Source organism: Ovis canadensis, chromosome 4, assembly GCF_042477335.2.
Source record: "Ovis canadensis isolate MfBH-ARS-UI-01 breed Bighorn chromosome 4, ARS-UI_OviCan_v2, whole genome shotgun sequence".
NCBI lineage: Eukaryota > Metazoa > Chordata > Mammalia > Artiodactyla > Bovidae > Ovis > Ovis canadensis.
This window is the reverse complement of record NC_091248.1, coordinates 25236415-25263966: the sequence shown is the minus strand read 5'-3', so window position 1 is coordinate 25263966 and position 27552 is coordinate 25236415. Positions and strand designations below refer to the sequence as shown.

Below are 27552 nucleotides of genomic sequence, written 5' to 3'. Positions count from 1 at the left end.
TCTGTACATCTCCTGCTTGACCCAGAGCCTGCTTCTGTCACATGAATGTCCAGTCCCCTTCATGATAGGACCTAATTAGTAACTGTCCACATGATTGCCCTCTGCCCTAACTGCTGGTTTCCCTGGTAACCAAACCAACATGGTGACCGAAACAACATGACGTCATTCCCCTTTGAAGGGTCGCCACGTTCCCCGCCTCACTGCCCCACCCTGCCTGCCTGCAGCTACTGGCAGGCGGTGTCACTCCAGAGCCCACATCAGTAAACGCCTGAGTGTTGCCGTCTCCCGTGCCTCATGAGTCCCAAGGCTGGGCAACTACAAGGCTTGCAGACCTACAAAGTGCAGCCCTCTGTCAATCCTAAAGGAAATCAACCCTGAATATTCATTGGAAGGACTGATGCTGAAGCTCCAATACTTTGGCCACCTTATGTGAACAGCTGGCTCATTAGAAAAGGACCCGATGCTGGGAAAGGTTGAAGGCAGGAGGAGAAGGGGATGACAGGGGATGAAATGGTCAGATGGCATCATCAAATCAGTGGACATGAGTGTGAGCAAAGTCTGGGAAATACTGAGGCTCAGGGAAGCCTGGCGTGCTACAGTCCAGTCCATGGAGTCACGAAGAGTCAGACATGACAACGAATGACAGCAGTCACTGGTGAGGCAGCCAAGAGGCAAAAAAATTAAAAAAAAAAAAAAACTCCCATGAGCCCCAAGATAGCAGAAAAGAAGGATGGGGTGTGAAAAGCTGAGGAAGTGATCTGAGCAGGCGGTCCCCCAGCATGTATGGCCCTGCGGAGCTGACCACCATGAGAGATGAGAGATGTCTTTCTCTTCCATTAAACTGGTGATCTCCTGCTAACCTCAGAGCCTCTTACAAGTTTAAAGGTAGCTGTCCCATGCTCCTGGCTCTTGTGACTATGTGGGGATGGCTAAAGAATACAGACAAAGTGTAAGGACATGGATTATCTATCAAATACTTGAATGTTAGCTGGTCAGGTAAGACAAGCATACCCCCAACCACCAGCCCTAAACAGCTACAAACACAGGCTTTAGGAGTGTTATCTCAGGGGCGAACTCATGAATTGGAGGTGTCCGGTTAACTAGAAGGGTTTGGGGCCCGTGGCAACTACAAAATACCCTTGGGCTTCTGGTCCCAGCTATGGAGGTGGGAAGAGCAATGATACTGCATAATGGGACAATAGCTACCGTGTGTTACAGCAGGTGCAACGGACTGTACAGTCCTTGGAATTCTCCAGGCCAGAATACTGGAGTGGGTAGCCCTTCCTTTCTCCAGGATCTTCCCAACCCAGGGATCAAACCCAGGTCGCCCACGCTGCAGGTGGATTTTTCACCAGCTGAGCTACAAGGGAAGCCCAAGAATACTAGAGTGGGTAGCCTATCCCTTCTCCAGCAGATCTTCCCCACCCAGGAATCGAACTGGGGTCTCCTGCATTGCAGCCAGATTCTTTACCAACTGAGCTATCAGGGAAGCCCCACAACAGGTGCAAGGTGTTACAAAGGCCTACTGGAGCTGTAGAGCAATGCAAAATGGCCACCAAGTTCAGGAAGGGGTCAGTACAGATGCTACGCACTAGCATTGCCACCTGCCCCACAGGCTAATTGAAAGGATGAAGGGACTACGTACTAACAATTGAGATGGGAAAACTCTCTCTCTACATGTGAACACGTCCCAGGAGCACCCACTCCAGTATTTACACCATGTTAACCCAGAGGCAACTGGTCAACACCATCCAAGTTCAACTGTTGACCATCTGAGGACTGCTGCCAGTGGTCGGTCAGGACAATAGCTTGCTTTTGCTCTTGCCATGGGATCTGCCCCCAGAAGAACACATTATAATCACCCTGAGGCTGGCAGGTACGGCCCCGGTGGTTTGGGTTTGCTTCCTCGTGGGGAATAATATTAGAAAGGAATTAAAAGTCTTCACCTGTCTTCGACTCAGCCCCACCTGAAACTACTAAAGGAATTAATTAGGGCACCATCATCTTAACACTTGGTCCATTATACTGTCTCTCCAGTATTCAGCACCAGCTCTGGGAACTAGGGCTGGACAGGTGGGGTCATACTACAGGCCAAGACAAAAACCACAGCAGGGTGGTATTATCTCAGAGTGTTCTTACTGCTTGTATTTTCTTAATGGTCATATCTCCCCTGTACTGGGCCTGCTGAACATCGTGCATTCTCTCCTTAGTCCAAGTGGAGGGAGTCTGTTCATGGACTGGGCAACAGTAGTGACCTCACTGTGAAGCGAGTTTGATTACTGGGTCCCTCTGGTGGGCTATAGTCCACGGGTGGCAGAGAGTCGGACATGACTGAGCGACTGCGCATGCATTGCTGTAGTGAGATGACACTGTTATCCGCATCTGGGCTTCCAGAGGAAGGTTGACCTGAAAAGCCCCTGCCTCCAAAGTCTGCCCGCCTCTTGGCTGCTGATACCTGTATGGCATGGGTGGTGTTTGGTTACAGCATGCCTCTGTATGCCTGACCCCAGTGACATCACAGAAAAGGGGTAGGCCAAGACTGTAGGGATCCTGCAGGGTATGTAGGGATGGAGCATATGGTCAGGCCACTCAAGATGGCTGCTCTCTTGCTCTCTATACATCCCTGCCGGACCAGGCTTTGTTTCTCTCAAGTGACCATCCACTCTTAATTATAGCCCTAATTAGTAACTGCCCCAAGTGCTTGCTCCCTGCCCTAGCTGCTCATTTCCCTGGCAACTGAGACAACCTAATGTAAACTCCCCCCATAAGTGGTAGCCTCCTTCTCCCCCGAGTAGCAAAGATCGCTGCCATGTCCTGCCTGCCATTTGCTGACAATGGTGGGATTTGTTCCAGGACCTCTGGCTTAAGATCCCCTCTCCAATGAACAGTTGATGTTTCTGCCGTCGACTCCAGGCCCTTTCTTGGGTCTGAAGTCTTACAGACCTACAGGATACAGCCCAACAGGCACACAGTGTGGATACTAAGTCAAACCGGAATATGTAAAATATGAGAGCAGTACAATCAATATAGCGTTAGGTGCAATTATAACCACTCACCCCTATTTGAAACAGTTTTCACACAAATCCCCCTGAAGAAAGGAAATGTTTGTGTTTAAAATTTTTTTCACCCCTTTATTTTTCCATGTATAAAATTATCTGCAGGGAAATGAAAAACTGTTTATTTGTGACAAAGCAGCCTATTTCTGACTATTGTGCTCCTGAGTAGGACTGGTGAGTTGTTAGGTGACAAACACAAGTCTTACTGTGGAAGAAATTTATTCTTAATAGCAACTTGAAACTTGAAGAATTTGTAGGAAAGAAAAATACTCAAGGCTCTAAATAAACTATTTGAATAAAAGTTGGCTTTTGATTACCCAGAAGGCACAGCTATTAGTCCTTTACAAAGCACACATTATATTTATTCATGCCCATGGAAGTGACTTTTTGTGGATGTTTCCAGTGAAATTTTCAGCAGTTCTTTTGATGCCGTGTGTTAAGTGAAGCCCACATTGATTGTTCTTGATTTCTCAGAGTCTTTTATTGTGGTCCTGACATGTAAAGGGGGCTCAAGAATTTCTTAATGGGAGAACTTTAGACAACAACCAGACAACAATCCTCCAGGTTGAGAGGAGGGGCAATGAAACCTACAGTTGCATTTCCCTCTAAAAATACTGTTCTCTTTTCTTTGTACCTTTTTTTTTTAATTGGAGAATAATTGCTTTACAATGTTGTGGTGGTCTCTGCCTTACATCAATGTGAATCAGTCATAATCATAATTTTATATATATATATATATATATACATATATATATATATATATATATATATCCCCTCCCCGTAGAGCCCCCCTGCCCATTCCACCCCTCTAGGTTGTCACAGCACGCCAGGCTGGGCTACCTGTGTTATACAGCAGCTTCCTGCTAGTTATCTCTATTACACATTATAGTGTGTGCGTGTGTGTGTGTGTGTATGTGTGTCAAGCATACTGTTCTTACTTTATATGGATTGTATTTACGGTGTCTTGGGACACTGATCCTCAAGTCAGATCAACAGGGGAGAAAAAGGCCACAGGCAATATTAGAGCTACATTAATTTAAATGTCTTTGTTACTTTTATATTTTTTAGGTCTTAAAAGACCGTTTTCAAAGGCCCAAAATGAAGTTCACACTTACACGCTGGTGCTTGACCCTCTTCATCTTCCTGAATGTAAGTGGAACAGAGTTATTTTAAGCTGTGTTAATCAAGAATGCTGAAACAGTAGGGTTGAGTATAGTTGAGCAAGGGTAGACATTGTTCTCCAGAAGACAAACTATAATTGTTGTTAATATTTTGTTAACAAATCTCTTTACATTATTCAAGGAAGATTATTACTAACATTCCATGCCTGTCAATTTAATTTTAAGGGGATTTACATTTTATAATGTTACACATCAAAGTTTATGGGAATAATTGCTAATATAGTCCTTCCTTCTGTACCTGTCTGAATGAGGATAGTTTATTTTATTATGTAAGACAGCCGTGTTATTTTAGTCTTCAGATAAAGTATAATATAATTTGCTAAAAGTAATCTAGTACTTGGAAAGGCATGTATCTTCATGCCATTGGAAAGAAATTTTAAACAAGAATATTGTAGAAACTATTGGGATATTTTCTTTTGTCTGTGAATGTCTAAGCCTTATATCATATTCTATAGATGCAGAGAGATTGATGTATTTTATTCATACTGATATTGTTATTAATATCTCAAATGAAATCCTATGTGATCAACTATATGTGAATAGTCCTGAATTTTGCTTCACAAATCATGTAACTAGACATTGATAGAAGAAATGATAAAGTAACTACTAGATAATAAAATAGTTTGAATATTATCCAATCATCTTTTTTTTTAGGAAAGACTAAACAAAGTCTTTTAACAAAGACTACAAAACTTTTGGTGTTTTTTTTTTTTTAAAAAAGCTCACCTTTTAAAAACTCTTACCTAGTACATTTTAAAATTCAAAGATTGAAAGAATTTCATATATTTGCATGAGCATGACAGGTGCCTTGTGGTTTGTAGGCATCTTTTTACTAGCAAGCATGATTGCACAGGGCACTTAACTGGCTTTATGAGGTCTTCATTGTGACAAACAGAAATTTTGCTTCTGTTTGGATTATATATTTGATCTGGAGGATTTGTCCATAAAATTTTTGATATGTCAGTTTTCTTCTAAAACACTCATTACGTTCCACATTAATATTCTTCAGAGAAAAGGAAAAATTTTCATGACATTAATTACTCTAAAATATCACTTCTTATATACATCATTATGAAAAACCACTACCAATATATTTACTGAATTCTACCAACCTGATTTCCAAATGGTCTTTAAAAATTATCGGTTTGGTTCACCACATTCCCTTAGCCTCGTCTACATTTACCGAAGGCACTCGCTTTCTCGTCTTATCACTTTCTCTTCTTGTGCAGTAGCACAGTAGGCTTAGAGCAGTGCTTGGCACAGTGTGCCCCAAAGATGCTAGTGAGGACGATGACAATGGCTACACCAACAACGAGGAAGACAGAGAGAAAGTAGGCTCTTCTGAGAAGCATTTGTTGTTCACTTAACTGTGTTCCCCAATTTGTGTTGAATTTATGACACCATGGACTGTAGCCCGCCAGGCTCCTCTGTCCATGGGATTCTCCAGGCAAGAATACTGGGGTGGGTTGCCATTTCCTGCTCCAGGGGATCTTCCCAACCCAGGGATCCAACCCAGGTCTCTTAGTCTCCTGCATTGGCAGGTGGGTTATTTACCACTAGCGCCCCCTGGGAAGCCCCTTATGATACATACAGGAGTTTCATATAATGCTCAGGAAGAAAGTACATAGTCAGGCATCTGATCCCATCTGGAAGAAGCAGAGCTAACGTTTGACAGACCTCTATTTTATCCTTTACTTTGAAAAGTCTAAGTAACTGAAAACTACAAATCATCCTAACATAGACATTATCATTATTAAGAACAGTGACATGGAAAGTTGGTCATATCAACTTGTGAATTCTGGATGCATATTCCCGTTAGAACAGGTCTGTCTGTGACAATCTGTAGGAGCGTCCTTCAGGCCAGTAGCATGGATCCCCACAGTCAGTAGTTTTGGACCATTTCTAAAGTTCTACACAGAACTGCTCTCTTCTTGTTCTCTCTCTGTTCTTCTGGAAACCACCTGTAACAAACAAGGAAGCTGATTGTCTTACATCAAAGTAGGAATTGCTTAAACAGAGCCATTCAAATCAGATTGCTTTACTTCTAGAACCCATGACTAGTGTGGATGGAACCTTCTAGAATGTAAGCTCCACGAGGGCAGGGACCTTGCCAGTTTTGTTCTCGCTGCTGACTCTTCAGAACCTAGGACAGTGCCTGACATATGGAAGGCATTCAAAGTGAAAGAACACTGGTGTTTTCCTCTGCGGACTACAGCTGTCAGTGGCAGCTTGGTGGTCGTATGTGTGGCGCCATCTACTGGAACCTTTAGGAGTGACATCACATATATGGCGACTAAACTGCTGCATAGGACAACAATTAAGAGGTGTTTTTCTGTTTGATTTTGGAAGCATCATGCAAGATGGCTTGAATGCAAAACTTCGAATGTCAGTCTTTATTCAGAAAAACATGTCTTTCATGTCTCATTTCTATCTTCATGTGAACATAAAATTATATATTTACATTCCACAAACATATAGAATAAACAACACATATGATAAGTGGAATATTGTTTTCACACCACTTGGTGGTTTAATCGCTACTGTTTATATTTTCCCTCCTTACTGCTGAAAATTGTACCACTTCACTAGCAATTTTTATCTCTGAAATCATCAGCAAACAGTTTAATATGTTCAATGAACCTGATGACATTTATGTTATTTTTCAGCAGTAGTAATTCCATGGTTGGAATTACATAGATGCCTGGAGAATCCCAGGGACGGGGGAGCCTGGTGGGCTGCCGTCTATGGGGTCGCACAGAGTCGGACATGACTGAAGCGACTTAGCAGCAGCAGCAGCAGCAGCAGCAATGGTTATATATGTATATATGTCATGTATACATATATAACAGACGCCTCAACTTGTATGTTATTTTCAGAAGAAAATCACTGAAACATTCAGCTACCACTGGAAAAACTGCATTGTCAGTGCTCAAACATGAACCAGACCAGGAGCGGACTCAGGTTATTATGGCCCCTCTGAGGACAGAAGTTCTAATTGCTCATTCCCTCAGTGTTGAAACAATCTCCGTTGAACCATGTTACAGGAAGTTCACTGGAGTTTTGTTTCAACATTGGAGGAATGATAAGATGCTACTGTCGTCTACACGAACTACAGCTACTCTTTCAGATGGTCATGTCGCCATGATCGCTTGTGTTTAAGACTGCATTGAACCAAATAATGTTGTCATTGAAAATACAGCTTTCCACTTGCTATTCTTGCACATACTGCCTCCCCATGGCCTCCATGAATATCCAGCTAACACAGGAGCATTTAATGGGTTGTTCAGTCTGTTTAAAAATAGAATTCAGAATATTACTTTGGTCAAGCTAAGCAAAATAGTTCCTAGTGTCTAGCATATCTAATATAAGTGACAGAAAAAAATTATATATGACATCATATTCTATTACAACATACTGGTTTTCAGCCACATTGATAAAGGACGTGTACACCTTTAATCATCATTGTCGGTGTGTTCATTTCTTCTGTCACAGATTCTAGAGGCATTAAAATTAGAAATAATCCGAACACTTAGAATGGTGTCAACTATATTTGCAGTAATATTCATATAGAGTTGTAACCATAATGTTACAACAATAATAAATATTCATCCTCTTCTGTTTGCAAGAGATGTCTACTCAGATGACTTGCTGATACTTCCCCATCCAGTCCAAAAGAGAACTATCTTCTCCCCCAAGAAAGGCTTTCCTTTCTTAATGTCTTTTCTTTCTCCTTCTCAAGATACTACATTTTTTTTTCCTAGCTGTATTGGCTAAAATATCTAGGCCATTTGACTCTTATTATTCTCCATTCCTTATCAGGTATACTTAGTGCTTTTATTATTTGAAAAAGTGCTGAGGTGCTGTTTCTTGTTCCATCTTAAGGTGATGTAGTCCTTGCCTTGAGCTGCCTGACTGGGCTTCCCAGCTCTAATCTGATGCCTAACTCTCTTTTCACAACCTTCACTGGTCAAAAAACTGCAAGACATCTTTACCTCATCATGCTGTTAACATATTGGCTAAAATATCTTGAGCCTTTCATGTCCCAAAAGTTTTGTATTTGTTTTCATAGGGCTCTGTATTATCTGATTTTCCTTGATTTCAGTTCTTACCCTCAAACATGCTCCCCTCCAGTTTGGTTTCTGTACAATTTCACACATGCCCTTTCCTTCCTCTGGGCTTACCTGTGTGCCTTACCTTCCATCCAGAAAGCCTTTCCTCTGCTCTCTGCCTGTGCAGACAGTACATATATTCAAGGTCCAATTCTACCTTGGATCTGTAGTCATTCCTATCTTTTCTTGCTCTATGCTCTGTCTCCACTATGAATCTTTATTGGTTAGCCTTTAGTGATAGACTATCTCATGGGACAGGATGCACTGTCTACACAGTGAGATGTGCTAGAACACAGTGAGGCTCTACCATGAATGTCCTGGGGTATATGGGGTATAAGGATATTTATTTTAGCAACTGTGGAGAATAGAGAAAGGTATATAATGCTATCTCTGCCATCAGTACAGTGGGGAAACTTCCATCTTAGAATAATTTAAACAGAATAAGGCCAATTAAAAGTGTTTCAGCAGATGTGATAGAAAGCCAGGAGTATTTCTAACTTCAGAATAACAGAAGTCAGTGTAGGTTGACACTTGCAAGTCTTCTCCAAAAAGCTCCCCATGCAGAACATGGATATAAAAAATTCCAGTTCAAGCACAATCAAAACATCAGAGCCACAAAAGAAATGGAAATCTATCTAAACACAACTTAAGACAATTTGTCAGACATCCATCTTTTCAGATACCCAGACATACAACTTTGATTAATAGGACCTATGATGGTAATGAAAACTAATGGACTGACGAAATAATGTCAGCCTGCACTGAAAATTTAGAAGCACTAGGAAAATATTTAAGAGATACCTTAATGTTCAGCAGTGAAAATGAATTACCTTGTATAGGTCATCTGCTGATGAAACCAGTTTAAAGAGATTAAGACAATTATCCAAAGCAGAATATTTCAAAAGAACATATTATGTTTGTTCTGTGGAATAAATGGGGTAAGTTTTTTGGCAGTGTGTGCAATCTAAGTACAAACAAATCAGTTGAAAGAATCCAATTAAAACTTATTTATTGCACTAATATATCTACTTTGAATAACATGATTCATGATTCTTAGGAGCTCCAGAGAAAACAAAGTTGATTTAATATTCATATTTTTTTGGAAATCAGGTTATTTATTTCTAAACTTTACATTGATAATAAAATTTTTAAAATCTTGTAATGAGGTGCATGGGTCTGTGTGGGTGCTATACATTTTCAGTGTGGATGGAATGAATGCAAATATGAAAATTTTAGGTAGAATTTATAGATGAAATATAAATACACTTAAATTATAAAGAAAAAATAATCCACGTGGAGATCGTGCATAATTGTTGCTTATAGAAGGAAAATAAATGTTTTCATACTTTTTGATCATTTCATTATGTATTCCCCTCTCTCTACTCTCCATAAGTAACTCCATTTCCTGTCTAATACAGCGCCCACTTCCGGTCCTTCCAGCCAGTTCAGATTCCACCTACTCTCCAACACTGGAGCCGGAGCCGTTTCTCTTCCTTTTAGGAAAACAGAGACTGTTGCAGGCACAGCACAAATGCTTTGACCGAATGCAGAAGTTACCCCCCTACCAAGGAGAAGGTAAAAAGAAGGCTGTATCTGAATGTGTGTTTCAAACATTAGTAAAGGCTTATTTTCTTCTGGGGGTAAATATGTATTAACTCAATTAATTTAATATGCCAATGTTTTTAACAGTGGCTTCCATACTGTGGTATGTTTGTGTATTTTATGCCACAGACATGCCTAGTTTATTTGCTCAGGTTCATCTGACTGCTTTTGGTTAACATCTGTCCTTAAGACAAAATTAAGTAGAGTAGCCCAGTAGTGGCTCAGCAGTAAAGAATCTGCCTGCCAATGCAGGAGACCCAGGTTCGATCCCTGGGTAGGAAAGATCCCCTGGAGGAGGGCTTGGCAACCCACTCCAGTATTCTTGCCTGGAGATGCCCATGGACAGAGGAGCCTGGTGGGCCACAGTCCATGGGGTCATAAAGAGTCGGACATGAATTTGCAGCTGAGCATGCACCCATGATAGAGCGTATACTTTCACGAGGTTTCTTTCATAACATTTCTGGAGATATCGCAAAGGAGAAATTTTGGAGGGAAGATTCGACACAGATGACAAGTAAGCCTTTTGAGGAATAAAAGGAGAATATCCTACCAAAAAAAAAAAAAAAAAGGAAATTCCCTTAGTAGTTGGAAAAGTTAGTACCTTTATTTTGTTGCTACTGCTGTTTCAATATTTCCATACCTGAGTGGAGAACCCCTGAGTAACCGTCTATGCCCTATTAAATCTCGCTGAGGACTCTGTGGTTTTTGATAATTGCAATGTAATCTCTCTCTAAATGGCCAGGTCTGTACTGCAACCGCACCTGGGATGGCTGGGCCTGCTGGGACGATACACCCGCTGGAACGCTCGCTGAACAGCACTGCCCAGATTATTTTCCGGACTTCGATGTGGAAGGTAGAATATTTCTTTTTGGTTTATGTTTTGCTATGAATCTTTAAGCATTCTTCCAGTTCCAAAAAGAAAATCAGATGCAAAATATACTACCAAATCATAATCTCTACAGTTTAGCGTGTTCCGAAACATTTCCACAAATGAAATATCCAGTTGTACAAAGATTATTTTTTAAGTCAATCACCAGCTGTGCATGTTGGTCATAAATTCTATTAAATATTAAATTAAAAGGAACCATTTATATATTTTAAACATTTAATATTGAATTTTAATAAACATTGCAATTACTTTTTCTAAAACTGAACCATTTTTATTTACAGCTGAAGTTTTTGTAAAATTTTCCATTGTTTCCCATTTGATGACTTATGCAAATCCTTGATCTAGAGTTTATGTGTACTGGGCTGGTGGAAGAAGCATAATGGGAATTTGATTGCAATGTTGAAAGTGATATAAAACTCTCATGTGTAGGGAAGAGAAATGAGAAGGTGGTAACTCCAAACATTGACTAGATTTCTGTTCCGACAGCTGATGATTGACATATGCTCAATAAAGAAGACTGGTACTGTTAACATGGATCAGACTAACCCAGCTCTCCGCCCTGCCCCACATGAACAGCCAACAAATGTGTTAAGTTCATTAGTAACATCAAAGTCACTGTAATTATAAAAGTAACAAAGGAGTGTTTTCATTGAATTTTTTTTTTTTACTTTCCAAAACAGTTTCATACATATTATCTCCTTTTATACTCACACAATATTTTATATAAAACCACAACTCGACCCAAGTCCTCTGAACTCCTACCTAACCCTTTTCTAAGTAAATGAAAAAAGCATTTGAGAAACAATATTTCTAAATCATTGTACAAACTTACGTAGGTTGAAGTGGTTTTCAGAACTTTCAAGCCAGAACATGGTTTTCCTTCAGGCTTCAGTCTAGCCACACTGGTGGGGGACTTGCTTTCATGCTTCCTCTGAGAATGAGTTACAAAGTTTGACCCCCGTGGAAGTGGAATTACAGTGGGGCACTTTTAAAACCAGTTCAGGCCAGCCACTTCTAGGAATTCTGTGAAGAGAGAAAGAGCATATCGCTCTTCCCTGCTCATCACTGCTGCTGCTGCTAAGTCGCTTCAGTCGTGTCCAACTGTGTGACCCCATAGACAGCAGCCCACCAGGCTCCCCCGTCCCTGGGATTCTCCAGGCAAGAACACTGGAGGGGGTTGCCATTTCCTTCTCCAGTGCATGAAAGTGAGAAGTGAAAGTGAAGTCACTCAGTCGTGTCCGACTCTTCACGCCCCCATGGACTGCAGCCCACCAGGCTCGCCCGTCCATGGGATTTTCCAGGCAAGAGTACTGGAGTGGGTTGCCATCACTCATCACTACCTTCCTGTAAATCCTAACTCAGTGCTATTTGATGGTGGTCCCCAGGTCTTTACTGACTCTTCCCAATAAATGATGCTTCATTAATCTTGATCTGATGACTGCCTTAGAGGAACCTGATTGGCAAAAAGAGTTGTTCTGTAATTGAGGCTGCAAGGCCAGTTCCAAAGAAGCAACGGGCTGTTGCTGAAGTGGCTACAATTATTAACTAAAAGGCAACTTTGGGGTTAGCCAAACAGTGATTTCCAGGCATAGATCCATCTTTTCAGCCAGATTTTTAGATAGAACCCTCTCAGCGGTTGAACAAATCCACTTCAAAAGAAAGGCAATTCTTAAATACATCTGTATTCAACAAACTTAAATTCTTTAGTACTTTACCATTGACCCAAGCTGTATCTCAATGATCCACTCAACAGTTTAATGAAATGACAGAGATTTCCTTTTAAACAAAATGCTTGGTTAAAAGGTAGGTAGATAATGAGAGAGTGAATACCAGTGTTAAGATTCCAATGAGGCTGATAGAAAGAAAGAAAAAAAGTGAAGCCACTCAGTCATGTCCGACTCTTTGCAAACCCATGGATTGTAGCCTACTAGGCCTCTCTGTCCACGGGATTTTCCAGGCAAGAGTACCAGAGTGGGTTGCCACGTCCTTCTCCAGAATGAGGCTTAATAGGCTGAAGGAAAGTGCTAGAGTATAAAAAGCAAATCGCTGTTAGGAGGGATGTAAGGGCAGGAGTCAAACACTCAATCAATAGAAAAGGGACAGAGCCAAGGTGGCCAGCATATCGTTGAGGACAATGATTCTCAACCCTGAGATCCTTGGGAATTGGTGAGCCTTTAAAAGGGCAGGTGTCTGGCATCTCTTGAGACTAATGGCACATGAATCTCTGAGGACTGGGTATGAGAATCAGGAGAGAGTTCCCCAGTGTGAAGGAAGGCAGCATGCTCCCCTCTTCATGGAGCAGTCCAGACTTGGACTATTTCAGAGGAAATGCCAACCTTCGAGCACATGCTGAGAGGCTCCAGGCTTGGGGGGACACAGCAGGTGTGGTATGAATGGGGGTGTTTGGTTTAGAAAGGGAAGTCAGAGGAAACGTAGCCTTCGGTCAAATATTGAAAGACTGGCCAGGTAGAAGAGGACAGTTTCTTTTTTTAAAAAATTATTATTTAGTTTTGATTGATTGATGATTGTTTTGCTATATTGGTTTCGTTTCTGTCATACCTCCACATGAATTAACCATAATATACATATGTCCCTTCCCTCTTGAACTCCCTCCACCTCCCACCATTCCCACCCATCTAGGTGATTACAGAGTCCCACTTTGAGTCCCCTGAGTCATACAGCAAATTCCCATTGGCTGTCTATTTACATATGTTAATGTATATACATCCATGCTACTCTCTCCATTTATCTCACCCTCTCCCAGAAGAGGACAAATTCTTGATAGCTCCAATAGTTAGGACTAGGAAATGCCTAGATCCATGTAGCACAGTAGTAAAGAATCTGCCTGCTAATGCAGGAGACGTGAAAGACATGGGTTCGATCCCAGGGTCAGGAAGATCCCCTGGAGGAGGAAATGGCAACCCACTCCAGTATTCTTGCCGGCGAAATCCCATGAACAGAGGAGTTGGGCAGATTATAGTCCAAGGGGTCGCAAAAGAGTCGGACATGACTGAACCGTGCATGCACACAGACTTGAGTTAAATCCAAATAAAACATATTTACTTCAGTGCTGCCCGTGATTGGAAGGTTCTCAGGACAACCACCCTCCTCCACAGAACACATTGCCCCACGTAGCTATGTAACTTTGTAAAAACCAAATTATATTCATTCAAGAAAACAAAACTACTTCCTAACAAGATGTTAAAGATAAAATGCTGTATTACCAACCCCTTTTTAAAATTTGCAAATCATTAACTAAATCATTGACCAGTTTTCAACATCAGTTTTTCTCTGCTGATTGGTGCTGACCCTTTTGGAAACTGTTGGTTTCTAGGGGTGGTCCTTTAAATAGATTTTGTCTAATGGCAGTCACAGCAAATTCACAATTTAAAATGTTTCTTAATATTGAAACAGACGATTCTAATAGGCGCTTTAAAACTCCTTTGTTGGGGAAAAAAATTGGGGTTTTGGTCCATTTTAAATTTAGTCCAATTTAAATTTTAAATTGTTGGAGTAGACATACAAACAAGTCTACAGTTTTCAGTTTAAAACTTGTGCTGAATTTGGTAGTATGTGTTTCAGCCATACAATGAAAAATTGTGAATTTTACCTGAAAAACTGCCAAAGATAAAATAATTTTCATATTAGCTCATAGCAGGTTGATTTGACTAACCAAAACTTCTAATAGAAAATTATTTTAAATGTTATCAGATCTCAGTAATAATTCACCAAATACATTTTTTACCATGAATTGTTTCCTTAACCTTTAAAACAGTAACAAATATTAGTATACAATTCTGATTTCCATATTCCTGTGTTTTAAAAAAACACAAGAAGTCATATGTAAAACGGTTTTCCATAAGCTTTACGATGAAAAACAATGCTACAAAAATATTACTGCTATGAAATTATCAAAAATCAAAACTATATAAGGGTTGCAAACACACTGATAAGATCTCCTTTCATATTTTACCAATTCACCATTCAGGGTTGCTCTGTGATCTCTAAGGCAATAAACACGTTGCAGAGGCACTTTGGAGAGCTAGAAAAAGGTGAATAACTCAGAATAAGTTTGGCAATGTAAAACGGAGATAGCAATGCTTCACCTGACTTTGCTGAAGCTAAATTTAAGCAATGCATATTAACGCATCGTGTGTGGTGCATGGTTCCTGGTTGTCTCTATTGATTCTACTCACGTTCAAGGTCTATAAAGTGATTAACCCTTTGCAATGGCTCTAAGCTTTAATTTATTGTTTTTCCGTCTTGCGATTTTGAGATAGTAATAAGCTCTGTTTCACTAACAGAAAAAGTGACCAAGTATTGTGAGGAAGATGGGGTTTGGTACATGCATCCTGAGAGCAACATTTCCTGGTCCAACTATACCATGTGCAACGCTTTCACCCCTGAGAAAATGCAGGTAGGTTCTATTGCACATTCCAGTATTGGAGGAGAATGCCAGTATCTGTACATGGAAACGCATGCCTCATGGTAAAACACCTGCAACCGAGAAGCCAGCCTGTTTTGTAGAAGGGAATCAGATAATGACCTGTCAGTTCTGAGGAGTTTAGAGAGTGGCACTGGAGAAAACGATGCTTTACTTCTTGGTTGGCAGGCAGTCAGTGATGGTTCCCTGAGCGTGTGGAATAGGCCATTTATGGCAAGGGGAATGTGTCCACAGAGCAAATGATGGGGTTCCCTGCAATACCAGACATTAGGCAACATTTTCAAGAACCCCCTCAGCAGTTCTCTTTGGGAAGGGTTCCAGAACTATAGATTTCTCTGCAGGTCACCAGCTAACAATTGACCACCCTCTGTCCTGAGAGGTCCATGACAGTTTTGCTGTCAAGCTTTGAACAAACTGTTGAGGATGGAGCTTCTCATCAGCCCACTGATACGAGTGCAGCTGTTTATTTTTGTGGAAACCCATTCTAATTTGCTACTTCTTGTGTCTTAGTGTTAAATAACTTTATTATCTCTGCTTAGAAATACTGAAGCCAGTGGGGCGGGTGGTGGGAAGTGGCAAGTAGGTAACTAGCCCCTTCTTCAGGTTCTTCAGAAATCTGAAAAGATCACCAAATCCGCCACCAGCCTCCTGTCCCCATGGGCTGGGGACACCATGGGTCAGCGTCCCGTCACACAGGGCTCCTTTGGGCAGCCCTGGTGGCTGCAGAGGAGACCTATTCTTTCCTTCAAGGATAGGCCTGTATGCTAAATAATTACTAATTCGGAAGCTACAGAACCATCAGTGCTTTTATTTTCTATAAAGCTTTCAAGTATAGAAAACTTTCCTGTCATTAAAACAGAACAAAAAACAATTAAACAAGATGAATAGATAGCTTAAAGACCATATGACTAGAGGGACATCTCGGCACAGGCCAAGGACACCAAAACCAGTTATAGCATTTTGTGTACAAGTTTTTCATCTCTCTTGGGTCTGTATTTTCCCCTTGATCAGTCTTGCTAAGAGGTATTGACATTATTTTTAAGAACTAGGTTTTGTCTTTGAGCCACTCAGTATATATTCAAGTCCTCTTTATCATTTAAGTTCAATTTTCTTTAGATAGAAATTTAGGTCATTGACTTTCGATCTTCTCATATATGCATAGTCTGTAAACATCCCTCTGTGTACAACTTCACCTGTGTCCAAAAAGTTTTGGTATGTCATTGTGAGTTCTTCTTTGATCCAATGGTCATTTAGAAATACATTTTTACTTTTTAACAATATGAGGGTATTTTTAAGTTATCTTTTTATTAATGATTTCTAGAGTATGATGGTCAGTGAATATCCAACTTAAGATTTGAATTGAAATATATTCATTTGCTTTACTGACTAGTATATGTCAATTTGGATATCCTTTGTGCTTTTGAAAGAATGGGTATTCTGTAGATGTTGTGTGAAATGTTTATTGTATGTGAATTAGTAAAATCTGTTGATCATGTTGTTCAAATCTTCAAACCTATAGATTGATTTTTCCTCCCTGGGTTCATTCTATTGATGACTAGGAGTTGTCAGTTTTTGCTTTATGCTCTCTGTGGCTTACGTTCATATTATTAACTGCACAGAAATTTAGTATTGTCGGGTCATCCTGACTTAATATCTAGAGTTTTATAGTTTCACACTGGTTTTCTTGTGGTTAGTGTTTACCTGGGTCATCTTTTCAGAACCTTTCAGATCCAATATTTCTGTATGCCTGGGCTAAATGATGTTCCTTACAGCAGCATATAATTGCTTTAAAAATTGTCTAGTCCAACCACATCATTTTAAAGATGAGGACTTCTGCAGTCTGGGAAAGTAAAGTGACTGGACCTGAGAGGCGCACAAATACTTAATGACGATACTCTGAGTAAAGAACACTCTGATGAACCCAGTCTTATATTCTTCCCACCATGTCATGCATATTCTGGTTTAACTGATATTCTTATGATATCAGTTATGATAGTTAATCCATTGATCCAGTTTATAATTCAACATAATTTAATTCTCTGAAATAGTTATAATTATAGTAGTTTTTTTAAAAGGAGAAAAACAGGTGTCAATTTACATTGCTTAACAATAGAAACTATTTCCCCTCTTCCATAATAATTCATTCATGTATCTGTCTTTGTAACTGCGTTGCTTTTCTCCCTGTGGTTGCAGAGCGCGTACATTCTGTACTACCTGGCTATTGTGGGTCATTCGATGTCGATGGTCACCTTGGTGATTTCCCTGGCGATTTTCATGCTGGTTAGGTACGTACACTTACAGCATCCGCCTTGTATTTTCTCTTAGGTGCTAAAATAAGTGGTATACTGCAAGAGTGCTGGGCACGAGAAAGTCTGCAGATGACATGACACGTGACGCTGGGAGTCTTGGAGTAGCAAGAAAAATGAAATTAATTAAAAATATGCTTTTTAACCCTATCCTTGAGGAAAAATAGGATGGATTCATATAATTTTCAAAAGCAATACACCTCCTTCCCAAAATGAAATAATCCTGTGAGCCTGCAGATACACTACATTAACATGGTCAAGTTCCACTTACCCGCTAAGCTGCCACGAAGCATTGAGGAAAGAATCTTCCTCCTTCCCCCTCCCCACTCTGCAATATGGAGGCCATGGCCACAAGTTCAAACACAGCCTGCTTAACTGGGAGTTGCATTGTAAGTGGGTTGGGCCACAGGAGAAGTGGGGCTGGGAAGGCTCCAGTCGTGTGCACCCATGAGAGGAAGTCTCTTTGGCCTTGACTCACTCGGCCAGAGTCAAGGGCAGTTTCTGGAAGAGGATGGCCTGTTGCCAAGTGTCAGGTTTTTGCCCCTGCACCCCTGCCATTGTTAACTGAAATTCTCTTCTAAGAACTGTAAGAAACAAAATTCCAATGAGGGTCTCTATCTGGAGGTTGTGTCCATACACATGATTGCATTATCTATTGCAAAATGATTAAGTTCATTTAGACACTGATTTTACACTAATAGAGAATTTAAAACACTGATTGTATATTTTTTGAAATGACCACAATGTATGTGAGATAGTAACATATCTCAAACATAAATTTGGTCCTAAAAATGTCCTAAATTTAGTGTCATTTCTATAGGTCAAAGTCAGGAGGCACTATGGTACTCTCATGAGAATTCTAACTTCTACACTATCACTATTTCCTTCCAGTGATATTATACAAATGACTAAGAAAACCTCATAGACAGAGACTACAAATAATTCTCCACACTTAAAAGATGTGAGATATAATTAAATGTACAGTGATTTGTATACAGAATAACAGAATCTTAAATTGACTTTTGTTCACATATTGCCATAATAATGCTAGACAAAATTAAACCAAAGAATCACTTGTAAAATACATCCTTAATGTATTATTTTTCCTTGATCCTGTTTTTAATCTTTGTCTATAACTTACATCGTAATCACATATTATATATGTCTACATCTTATATCATCAAAATTTATGTTGACTAAGCAATATAACTGAATAGCAACTTTTTGTTAATTAAATAGCAAATAATAGTATAAATAAGCAGAAAATGAGTTTCTTCCGCATATGGTTGAACAGGAGGAAGACTGATAAAGCAACAAGACATGAGGGCTTAATTATTCGAATAATTTTTTCAATTATAATGATTCAGGATACAGCGGAGTAAACTCATGGCATGATTCGTCTTTGAATGTCTTCATTTTTCAACTACGCTTGACCACAATGCAAAAAATACATCACCATGGCTCTCATATTGCATTGATTAAAAAGTCTATCACTGAAAGTCTCTTCTTTCTTTTTTCTTAATATAACCATAAGAAAATTCAAAGAAAAGGCCCCACATTTGCAACTGTGCGACTAAATGTATGCAGGACTTTAAAGACGAAAAAAACAATGTCAAGGGAACATTTTCCTCCTGTCACTTAAATGAGTGATGAGGCATGAGAACCAAATCAGCAAAGAAAGTAAGGATGTTCTTTCAGTAATTATTTCTCTGTTAAACCACTAAAGATGGGTGTTTAAAAGTGCAGCACATAAGCAAAGTGAAATGATTCTCCATTCCAGTTAGTCCCACAGCAAAATTAATCTGGTAAATTCTTTGAGAGAGTGTGAGGGCAGACTGTCTAGGAAGCACCGAGTTTTGCCCTTACCAGCTCTTCTTTCAAGAACCTACCAACGAGCAAGTCTTGGGAGAAAAAACATATCTTATTGAGGCAGAATCTGGATGCAATGATGGGAAGACAAACTGCAATACCTTGTTCTCCAGGGCACACACAGTTAGGGGCGACTAGAGTATGAAGAACACCATATTCAAGTCCAAAAGCAGTCACGTCTGAGTTTATACCTATCCTTAATCTTACCTTAAATTTCCCCAAACTAAAAATATCAAGGCTATCTGTTTTCCTTAAAGCACATTTCTGGGAATTCCCTGGTGGTTAGAAGTCCATGCTTCCACTGCCAGGGGCATGGGTTTGATCCCTGGTTGGGGAACTAAGATCCCCACAAGTCATGCAGCACGGCTAAAAATAAGTAAAGCACGTTTCTGATTCTTCACATTTTTTCTTACATTTGGATTTCAGAAATTCAAAATGATTGTGAAAATAAAAGGTAACTGATCTATAACAACATTTTTCTCTTTTAGAAATATTTTTCTAGATTTTTTTCAAACACTCAACATCACCCTTGTGATGTTAACTGGACATTATAACGGGAGGCTTTACAATTTATGTACTTAAATGGCATCATCAGTGTGAAACTTGAGCAAGATCTAATCATCACTCCCCTGCATAATTCTGCATGCCCAGGGTTGAGTTATTTAGCAAAATCCAAATAATCCATTTCATAAAACTTTCGTGAAACCAAAATGAGAAGTTACACCCAGCTCCACTTCTGAGACCTAATGCCCTATTCACAATCATCCCATTGAAATCTCACTCTAATTTCGGAAAATGTGCTTTCTAGGGTCTATAACAAGGAATAACTCTGCAGGTGTCCTGCTCAAACCAGCAGGCCAGGAAGGCCAAGAATTTAAACTTACTGAATATATGGGAGCCTGTAGAACAGCCAACACTTGGTGAAAAATCCTGAGACATTACTCAGAATGAGATCATTAAGGCATGTGACTAATCTTAATGTGATTTTATTCTGAGCGTGCAGAAGAAAAAAAGGCAGGACTATGTAACTCTGAGACAAACAAGAATTATGTTCCCTGTGCTGTTGGGAGTGAATGTATAAATGTATATAAAGTCTTTGTTATTTTAAAAGAACGAAATTGAACTTCTATGCCCTCTTCAAGATAAAGGAACACCTTTTTAGTGATTTAAATCATAGAAAAGGCAACACTGAAGATCTTAACTGAATAAAAATGGCAGAGTGAAAAGAATTTCAGGATGATACGCTGGTTACCTCTGATCCACCGGTTTAAGGTTGAAGATAGCCCCGTTAGCATGACATTTGTTTTAGGACATTCAGTGGGAAAAATAGGAGCAATACCAGGGAGAAGAATTAAATAGAAACATCAAATTAGTTAATCAAGACTCCTTAGCACTAGATGCCAAGAGTAAATGTCCATAAGAGAGTTAAAGTAAAAATACCCTTGGAGAAGACTGGCTTATGAAAGTCATGCAAGTGGACATTTGTGTTTGTTTTCTGATTATTTTAAGCAAGTTTGCAATAAATTCACTTATCTCTTTAGTACCATTTCTAATTTATCAACTTACATCTCTGCAGAACCATTCTAAACACTGAAACATCTCACTGATTTCTCTTAAGGAAGGTCCAATAATAGAACATTCATTCACCTCCATTTTGACTGCTTAGTATCCATGCATTGCTGATTGCTAAATGTTGTGAATATCAATTACATATACCTCTATATACCAATTGTGTATTGGTATATAGAGGTACATGTTGAAAGAGGAGTGTCTTTGTTGCATTCCATTCTCTATATTACATTGGCTACATTGGAAAAAAAAAAAAGGCGGGGGGGTGGTTTCCACTGGGAGCTCCAAAAGGAATATTGATTCCTCTATTACTCAGTATTCCCTGTTATTCTATTTCACATCTTCATAGAGGATGGATAGATAGCTCTTTGTCTTGTATAGTATCTTATTATCATCTCTGGCTATTCCTCCAGAGAAACCATTAAATCGATGGCTGCAAAAATAGTGTCCTTTCTCCCAACTCACCCCAAAGATAACTGTTGGTCATGTCTTGGCACATGTTCACTCATAGACCAGGAGTAATAAGGAAAAGAGGCAGGAATCACAATCGAAAGGGAGTTCCTTAAGGGTAAAGATTTTGTGCTAAATTCAAAGATACTAAGCCCCGAAAGATGTATAATGTTTTGAATTTTTCTAAGAGTTTTAACATTCTCCTCCAGTCTGTTTCCCATGCCCTTCTTCCCACATTCCTCTTGTTCATCATTAACAAGGTATGATACCTAAGTAAATGAAAACTTTAAAAATTGACCCTTGTCCCTGTGATATCAAACTGATTTATACAATCTGTAAGACTCAAGGCAAATATTAAATACCTTCTCAAACAACTTCAAGATTCCCCCAAGCATGCAAATACATGCATAAGATACCAGTAACTTGGAACAGTTTTTAATGTGAAAGATTTATACCAGGTAAATCAAAATTATGAAAGTGACATGTGGCTTCGGCTTTAAAGTGTGACATCTTGAGATTCGTATGAAAGTAAATCATTATCTCATCATCATATGTGAATGACACCTTGGCTGGGACAAGACAGGAGTAGATTATGTTGTCTTATCCTCTCGCTCTTGGAGAAGTTATAGTACTTACGGTTCCCTGTCATTCAAAAGTAAGCAATGTCCTGTCCATCTAAATACTTATTTTTTTATCAAGAGGAATAAAATATAGCTAACATCTGGTTCATGCTATTTCCACTAAAGACATTACAGGTCTGACAGGAAAATGACCACTTCTCTCATGTTTGTTCAGGTGACAGGATATTTGTATTGAGAACAATTAAATCCATCATTTCTTAAGTTCAGGTAATCCTCTTGAATATCCTATACCTCTCTTTCAGAACATTCATTATAATAGTAAATAATTATGTAATATATAAGGTCCCTGAAGGCAGCAGCTGTTTTCTTCACCCATATACCCCAGGCATCTTCAAGAAGGTTTGGATCAGAGTGGATACATAGTAATACATGTTATATTATTAAAAGAATTTTAGTAAATTGAAAGTACCTTCAACTCACTTCAGAAAGCAGATCATAAATGTCAAATAAGTGTAATAAAATTTTTAAGACTCAATGAGCAGAAATTATATTGAAATCTTCAAGAAACAGAGACTTGTTTCTTGAAGAACTTGTTTCAAAGTAAGTCATATTCTTACTTTGGAACCTAACAGTTTATCCAGCTTTAAGCCATCATTTTCTCATTGTGTGCCTAGTGTAAATAGTACATTTATATAATGTGAACAGCAGGATAATGTCCAATATTAGTCAATTTAAGAATCTGGCAAATGTTCAATATGATACAAAGTGTGAAATATGAAATCATCTAACATTTGATGTTAATTCTTTGAAGTACTGGGAACTTGTTCAGTGGTCACGGCTCACAGAAGGAAAGTGCCATTTTGTAAAGATTTTTAGTGCAAAAAAAAAGAGTATTAAGCCCTACCACATGCCAGACCCTCTCCTCCTAGGTATACAAAACAAATATCTTTATCAGTACGTGCCCTGGAGAAGGGAAAGGCTACCCACTCCAGTATTCTGGCCTGGAGAATTCCATGGGCTGTGTAGTCCCTGGGGTTGCAAAGAGTCAGACACTACTGAGCAACTTTCACTTAAGCAAATATATGGCAGAGGATAGTAAGTGTTAAGAAGAAAAATAAAACGGGGGTACAGGTGGCCCCATAAGCTGGAAGTAGAGGAAGCATATTTTGTTCAGGGAAGTTCTAGTTTACACAGGAGATTGAACATTAACCAGTTCTGTGAGCTAATGTCCATCGACAGATTATTGAACTCTGCTCAGTCCAAAGAAAATTAGGCATGAGAGTAACAGCGCCGAAGGATTCATTCATCCCTACTCCTTAGTTCTGCATAATGTCGACTGTCGTTGGTTTAAGCCAGACTGAATTCAATAATGAGACCACAGACATTTGCCTCCCAGGGAGAAGAATTAGAAAGTGCTATTATGACTACATGAAAAATGGCAGGTCACAGATTTAGCACTTGCTTTATGGAAGAGCTTATGCAGTATAAATGGGCATGATAAATTTCTATTTAATCTTAAATTTGCAGCCTACTTTTAAAGTACTATTATAAAACCAATTAGGTTCAGTTTATTTAACAAAATTTTCTGCTACTACATAAAATAGCTCATGGTAGTATGTGTGTGTGTGAGCGAAAGAAAGTTCTTCTCTAAACCCCATCTTTACCATTGGCTACCTCCTGCATTTTACCCCTGCTCAAAAAGTTGAGAATTTAAGAATATTCTGTATTAACTGTTTACTGATGCCTGTACTTCCTATCGGAGAAGGCAATGGCAACCCACTCCAGTACTCTTGCCTGGCAAATCCCATGGACGGAGGAGCCTGGTGGGCTGCAGTCCATGGGGTCGCTAGGAGTCGGACACAACTGAGCGACTTCACTTTCACTTTTCCCTTTCATGCATTGGAGTAGGCAATGGCAACCCACTCCAGTGTTCTTGCCTGGAGAATCCCAGGGATGGGGAGCCTGGTGGGCTGCTGTGTCTGGGGTCGCACGGAGTCGGACACGACTGAAGCGACTTAGCAGCAGCAGCAGCAGCAGCAGTACTTCCTATAGGAAAAGTGTAGCCACAATAATCAAAATATGCTCTTCTCACAGATCCCTCATGGATTAAACTTACTTTTCATTACAGAAAATTGACAACTCATTTTCCCTTGACTTGAAAATATAGGAAAGCATTTCCATTGTCATTTTTCCCCAGAATTTTCTTGTCAAATGCCTGGAATTCTGGCTTTATTCTGTGAAGATTTTTTAGGAGTAGTTACTATGATCAGTCATTGGCATCATTAACCGAACATTAATGTTAAAGTCCCCACATTATGTTAAATGTTCTTTGACTGGATCAAATATGGTAAACACGAGATTTTAATTCATCTAGGATAATCACTCCAATTTTGTACAGCCCTCCTGCAGGCTCTCCATTTGCTTCAAAAAGTGAAATAGGATATTTAAACTAATGTTCCTTCATGTGAACATTCACACAAATACATATGTACAAATTTAGGAAGCGGAGGAGAGGAGAATAGAAAATAGAGCAAATGTTTAGTACCCCGGAGGTGGGGCAGAACTGTGCCAATGAGCAGAGCACTTGGAGCAGGCCCAGGTCCAAACCACACTGTGCCCCAGCACGACATCAAATTTGAGCCTAGTTAGAATTCTCTCTCTGTGTCTGAGCTCCACCGTCAGGAGGACATGGGAAAGAGGAGCCGTAGAGGTGATTCCAGTTGGAATATGAGAAATTAGAAGGTATCAAAAGAAATGGTGTGAGGTCGGTTGAGACGTTGAGGTGGCCAGCCGCTCGCTCGTCGGTGCTCATGGGCTTCGCCCATTCCGTGCCTCGTCTCTCCCTGGAAGGGGAGGGGGGCAATTAAAAAAAAAAAAAGAAATGGTGAGGGGACTTCCCTGGCAATCCAGGGATTTGGACTTCACTTTCCAATGCAGGGAGTGCAGGTTCAATCCCTGGTCAAGGAAATAAGATTCCACTTGTCTCACTACCAGGACACCAGAACATCAACAGAAGCCACATTGTAACAAACTCAGTAAAGATTTTAAAAATGGCCCACATCCAGAAGAGAAAAAAGAAATGGTGAAAGAGAAGGATGACGGGAGATGAGAAAATCAGCCTATGTGAAGGGCCAAGGACATGGATTCAGTCAGGCTGGCAGGCCGCCTTGGTGCTGACTTTCAGCTCTTCTTCCCCATTTGCCGCTCAGCTTCTGGCACACTGCATCAGTGGAGAGTTGGTTTTCCCTCTGAATCTCCACTCTAAACCCTAATAGTTTCTCTTAGAAAAGTTCTTCTCGGTTAATTTTATGACTTTTGTTACAATTAAAATTGATTTTTATCCCTCACTCTTTTAGTTACTGTAGGAAGTCACCCTGAGAACTGAAAACCGTGTTACTATGACCGGGAGACTGTCTAAAAATCAGGCAGAAAGGTACTAATGAACCTTAAAAGATGGGACCAGCCTAATTTATATGTTCTTTCATCTATTGCTAAAGAGAAGATTTAAAATATTACTATATAAGGTTTATTTTCCAGGAGCATCAATATTTTGGCACTGGTTAATGCTTTCTCTTCCTTTTTCCTTCCAGGAGCCTTAGCTGCCAGCGGGTGACTCTGCATAAGAACATGTTTCTGACCTACATTCTGAACTCTATCATCATTATTATCCACCTGGTTGAGGTTGTGCCCAATGGAGAGCTCGTGAAAAGGGATCCGGTAGGCGCTGCATGACTTGTTTTTAATTTTATTTTTAAAGATACGGTATCTGTAACTGGGCTTCCCAGGTGGTTCAGTGGTAAAGAATCTGTCTGCCAATGTAGGAGACACAGGTTCAATCCCTGGGTTGGGAAGATCCCCTGGAGAAGGAAATGGCAACTCACTTCAGTATTCTTGGGTGGAGAATTCCACTAACAGAGGAACCTGGCGGGCTACAGGCCATGGAGTTGCTTGAGTCGGACATGACTTGGCAACTAAACAACAACCTCTGTAACTAGTGAACATGGTGTGACTGTCTTACATGCGCAGCTGTTTGCATATATAATAACATTTACTTTTACAGTGGAGTTTTGCATTAAGGCATATCATCCCTGTGTAATTTTTGGAGGTATCAGTTACATGCTATAGTAAAGGGCTGGAAATAATTAAGTTAAAGCCAAATAAGATTTATACCATCAACCATGAGTTGTCATGACTAATCAATAATTTACTAACATCTCAGGGAAGTTCACTGAGCACACACACTAGGTGTTATAAAGCAGTGCTTTGCGGTGGCCCCAGTGTGTCACTCATGGATTACGGGTGTGTGTAGCTATTAATTGCTCATCATTCTGGGGCCTGAATGGCCTTGGGCCAGTCACTTCCGCTGTAATGCATTTACTCTAGTGGTTCTTAGAAATTTTATCATGGCTTATGTCTACATGACTTTAAAAAAGGTTTGCATGTCCCTAGTTCACACGCTCTCACCTCCCAGTCTCTGCTGGGGGCCCCTTTGAACTGAGCCCAGCCAGAAACCAGAGGGTGAGGAAGCCCCGAAGGATATGCACCCAGCGGTTTCTCTGGGTCCTGGGGCAAAATAGAGAGCGCATCTGGAAGCACAAACCGAAGTTACCCAGCACACAATGAATGGCCATGGGATATTTTCCTTCTTTCTTTTTCTGTTTTTGTTTCCCTGCCTAACTGTGTTATGCAAGCATCTGTAGATAGCCTCATCTTTCAGAACTGGCACTTGATGGCTTTGCCAACCCAATGACAAAAATGCGTGAAATCTGCCCAGAGCGTGCATCCTGTGTGACAGTGGCGCGGCATGGGAAAGCAGCTTAATCTGGCTTCTAATGGATCACAGTGTTAATAACCTTTGCAGTGTGAATACATCCAGGAAGGCATTATGATCTATCTTTTCAAACCATGGCATCTGTGATCGGGACAGAGTCCTGACTTAGGTGCAGAATGGGTTTTATCTTAATGAGTTTCCTTTTTTTCGTGTCAACTGATTTTAATAACAGTAATCTCATGTCACTTAATCCTCACAAGACCCCAGTGAAGAGTGGATATTCTCCCCATTATTAACTGAGTAAATGGAGGTTCAGTGAAAACACGTGTCCTCCACACTATGGATCATTAGAGGTGGGGTCTGAACCCAGACCTGTCTCACACTGAAGCCCAGCCAGTGTCCTCTGTGCCGCATGGAGCTCTTGTTTATCTTGATTTCTTTCCTTAGGAAGATTGTTCTTAAAGATACAGACTCAGCCATTTCAAAGTGATGGCTGTCTGTAATTAAAGATGCACACTTTATTTCATTAAGGAAGCACACTCCCACTAAGATTAAAACAGGTGTAGAGGAAATTCCCTAGGGCCTTCCAATGTAGGTGATGCAGGTTCCATCCCTGGTCAGAGAACTAAGATCCCACATGCCACAGGGCAGCTGAGCAAGCCCACAACTAGAGAGCCTGCATGCTGTAATGAAAGATCCCACATGCTGCAACTAAGATCTGATGC

The 27552-nt window shown here is 40.1% G+C and overlaps 1 protein-coding gene across 1 annotated transcript in view; it reads left to right on the top strand.

The window, feature by feature from the left end:
• The window catches only part of CALCR (calcitonin receptor), a 114007-nt gene that overhangs the window by 64590 nt on the left and 21865 nt on the right, over positions 1 to 27552 (top strand). Inside the window, exons 3-8 of the mRNA XM_069587419.1 lie at positions 4125 to 4205; positions 9765 to 9921; positions 10691 to 10801; positions 15142 to 15254; positions 17475 to 17566; positions 25647 to 25773. Of these exons, the coding sequence (XP_069443520.1) occupies positions 4125 to 4205; positions 9765 to 9921; positions 10691 to 10801; positions 15142 to 15254; positions 17475 to 17566; positions 25647 to 25773 (681 nt within the window). The remainder of the gene's footprint in view (positions 1 to 4124; positions 4206 to 9764; positions 9922 to 10690; positions 10802 to 15141; positions 15255 to 17474; positions 17567 to 25646; positions 25774 to 27552) is intronic.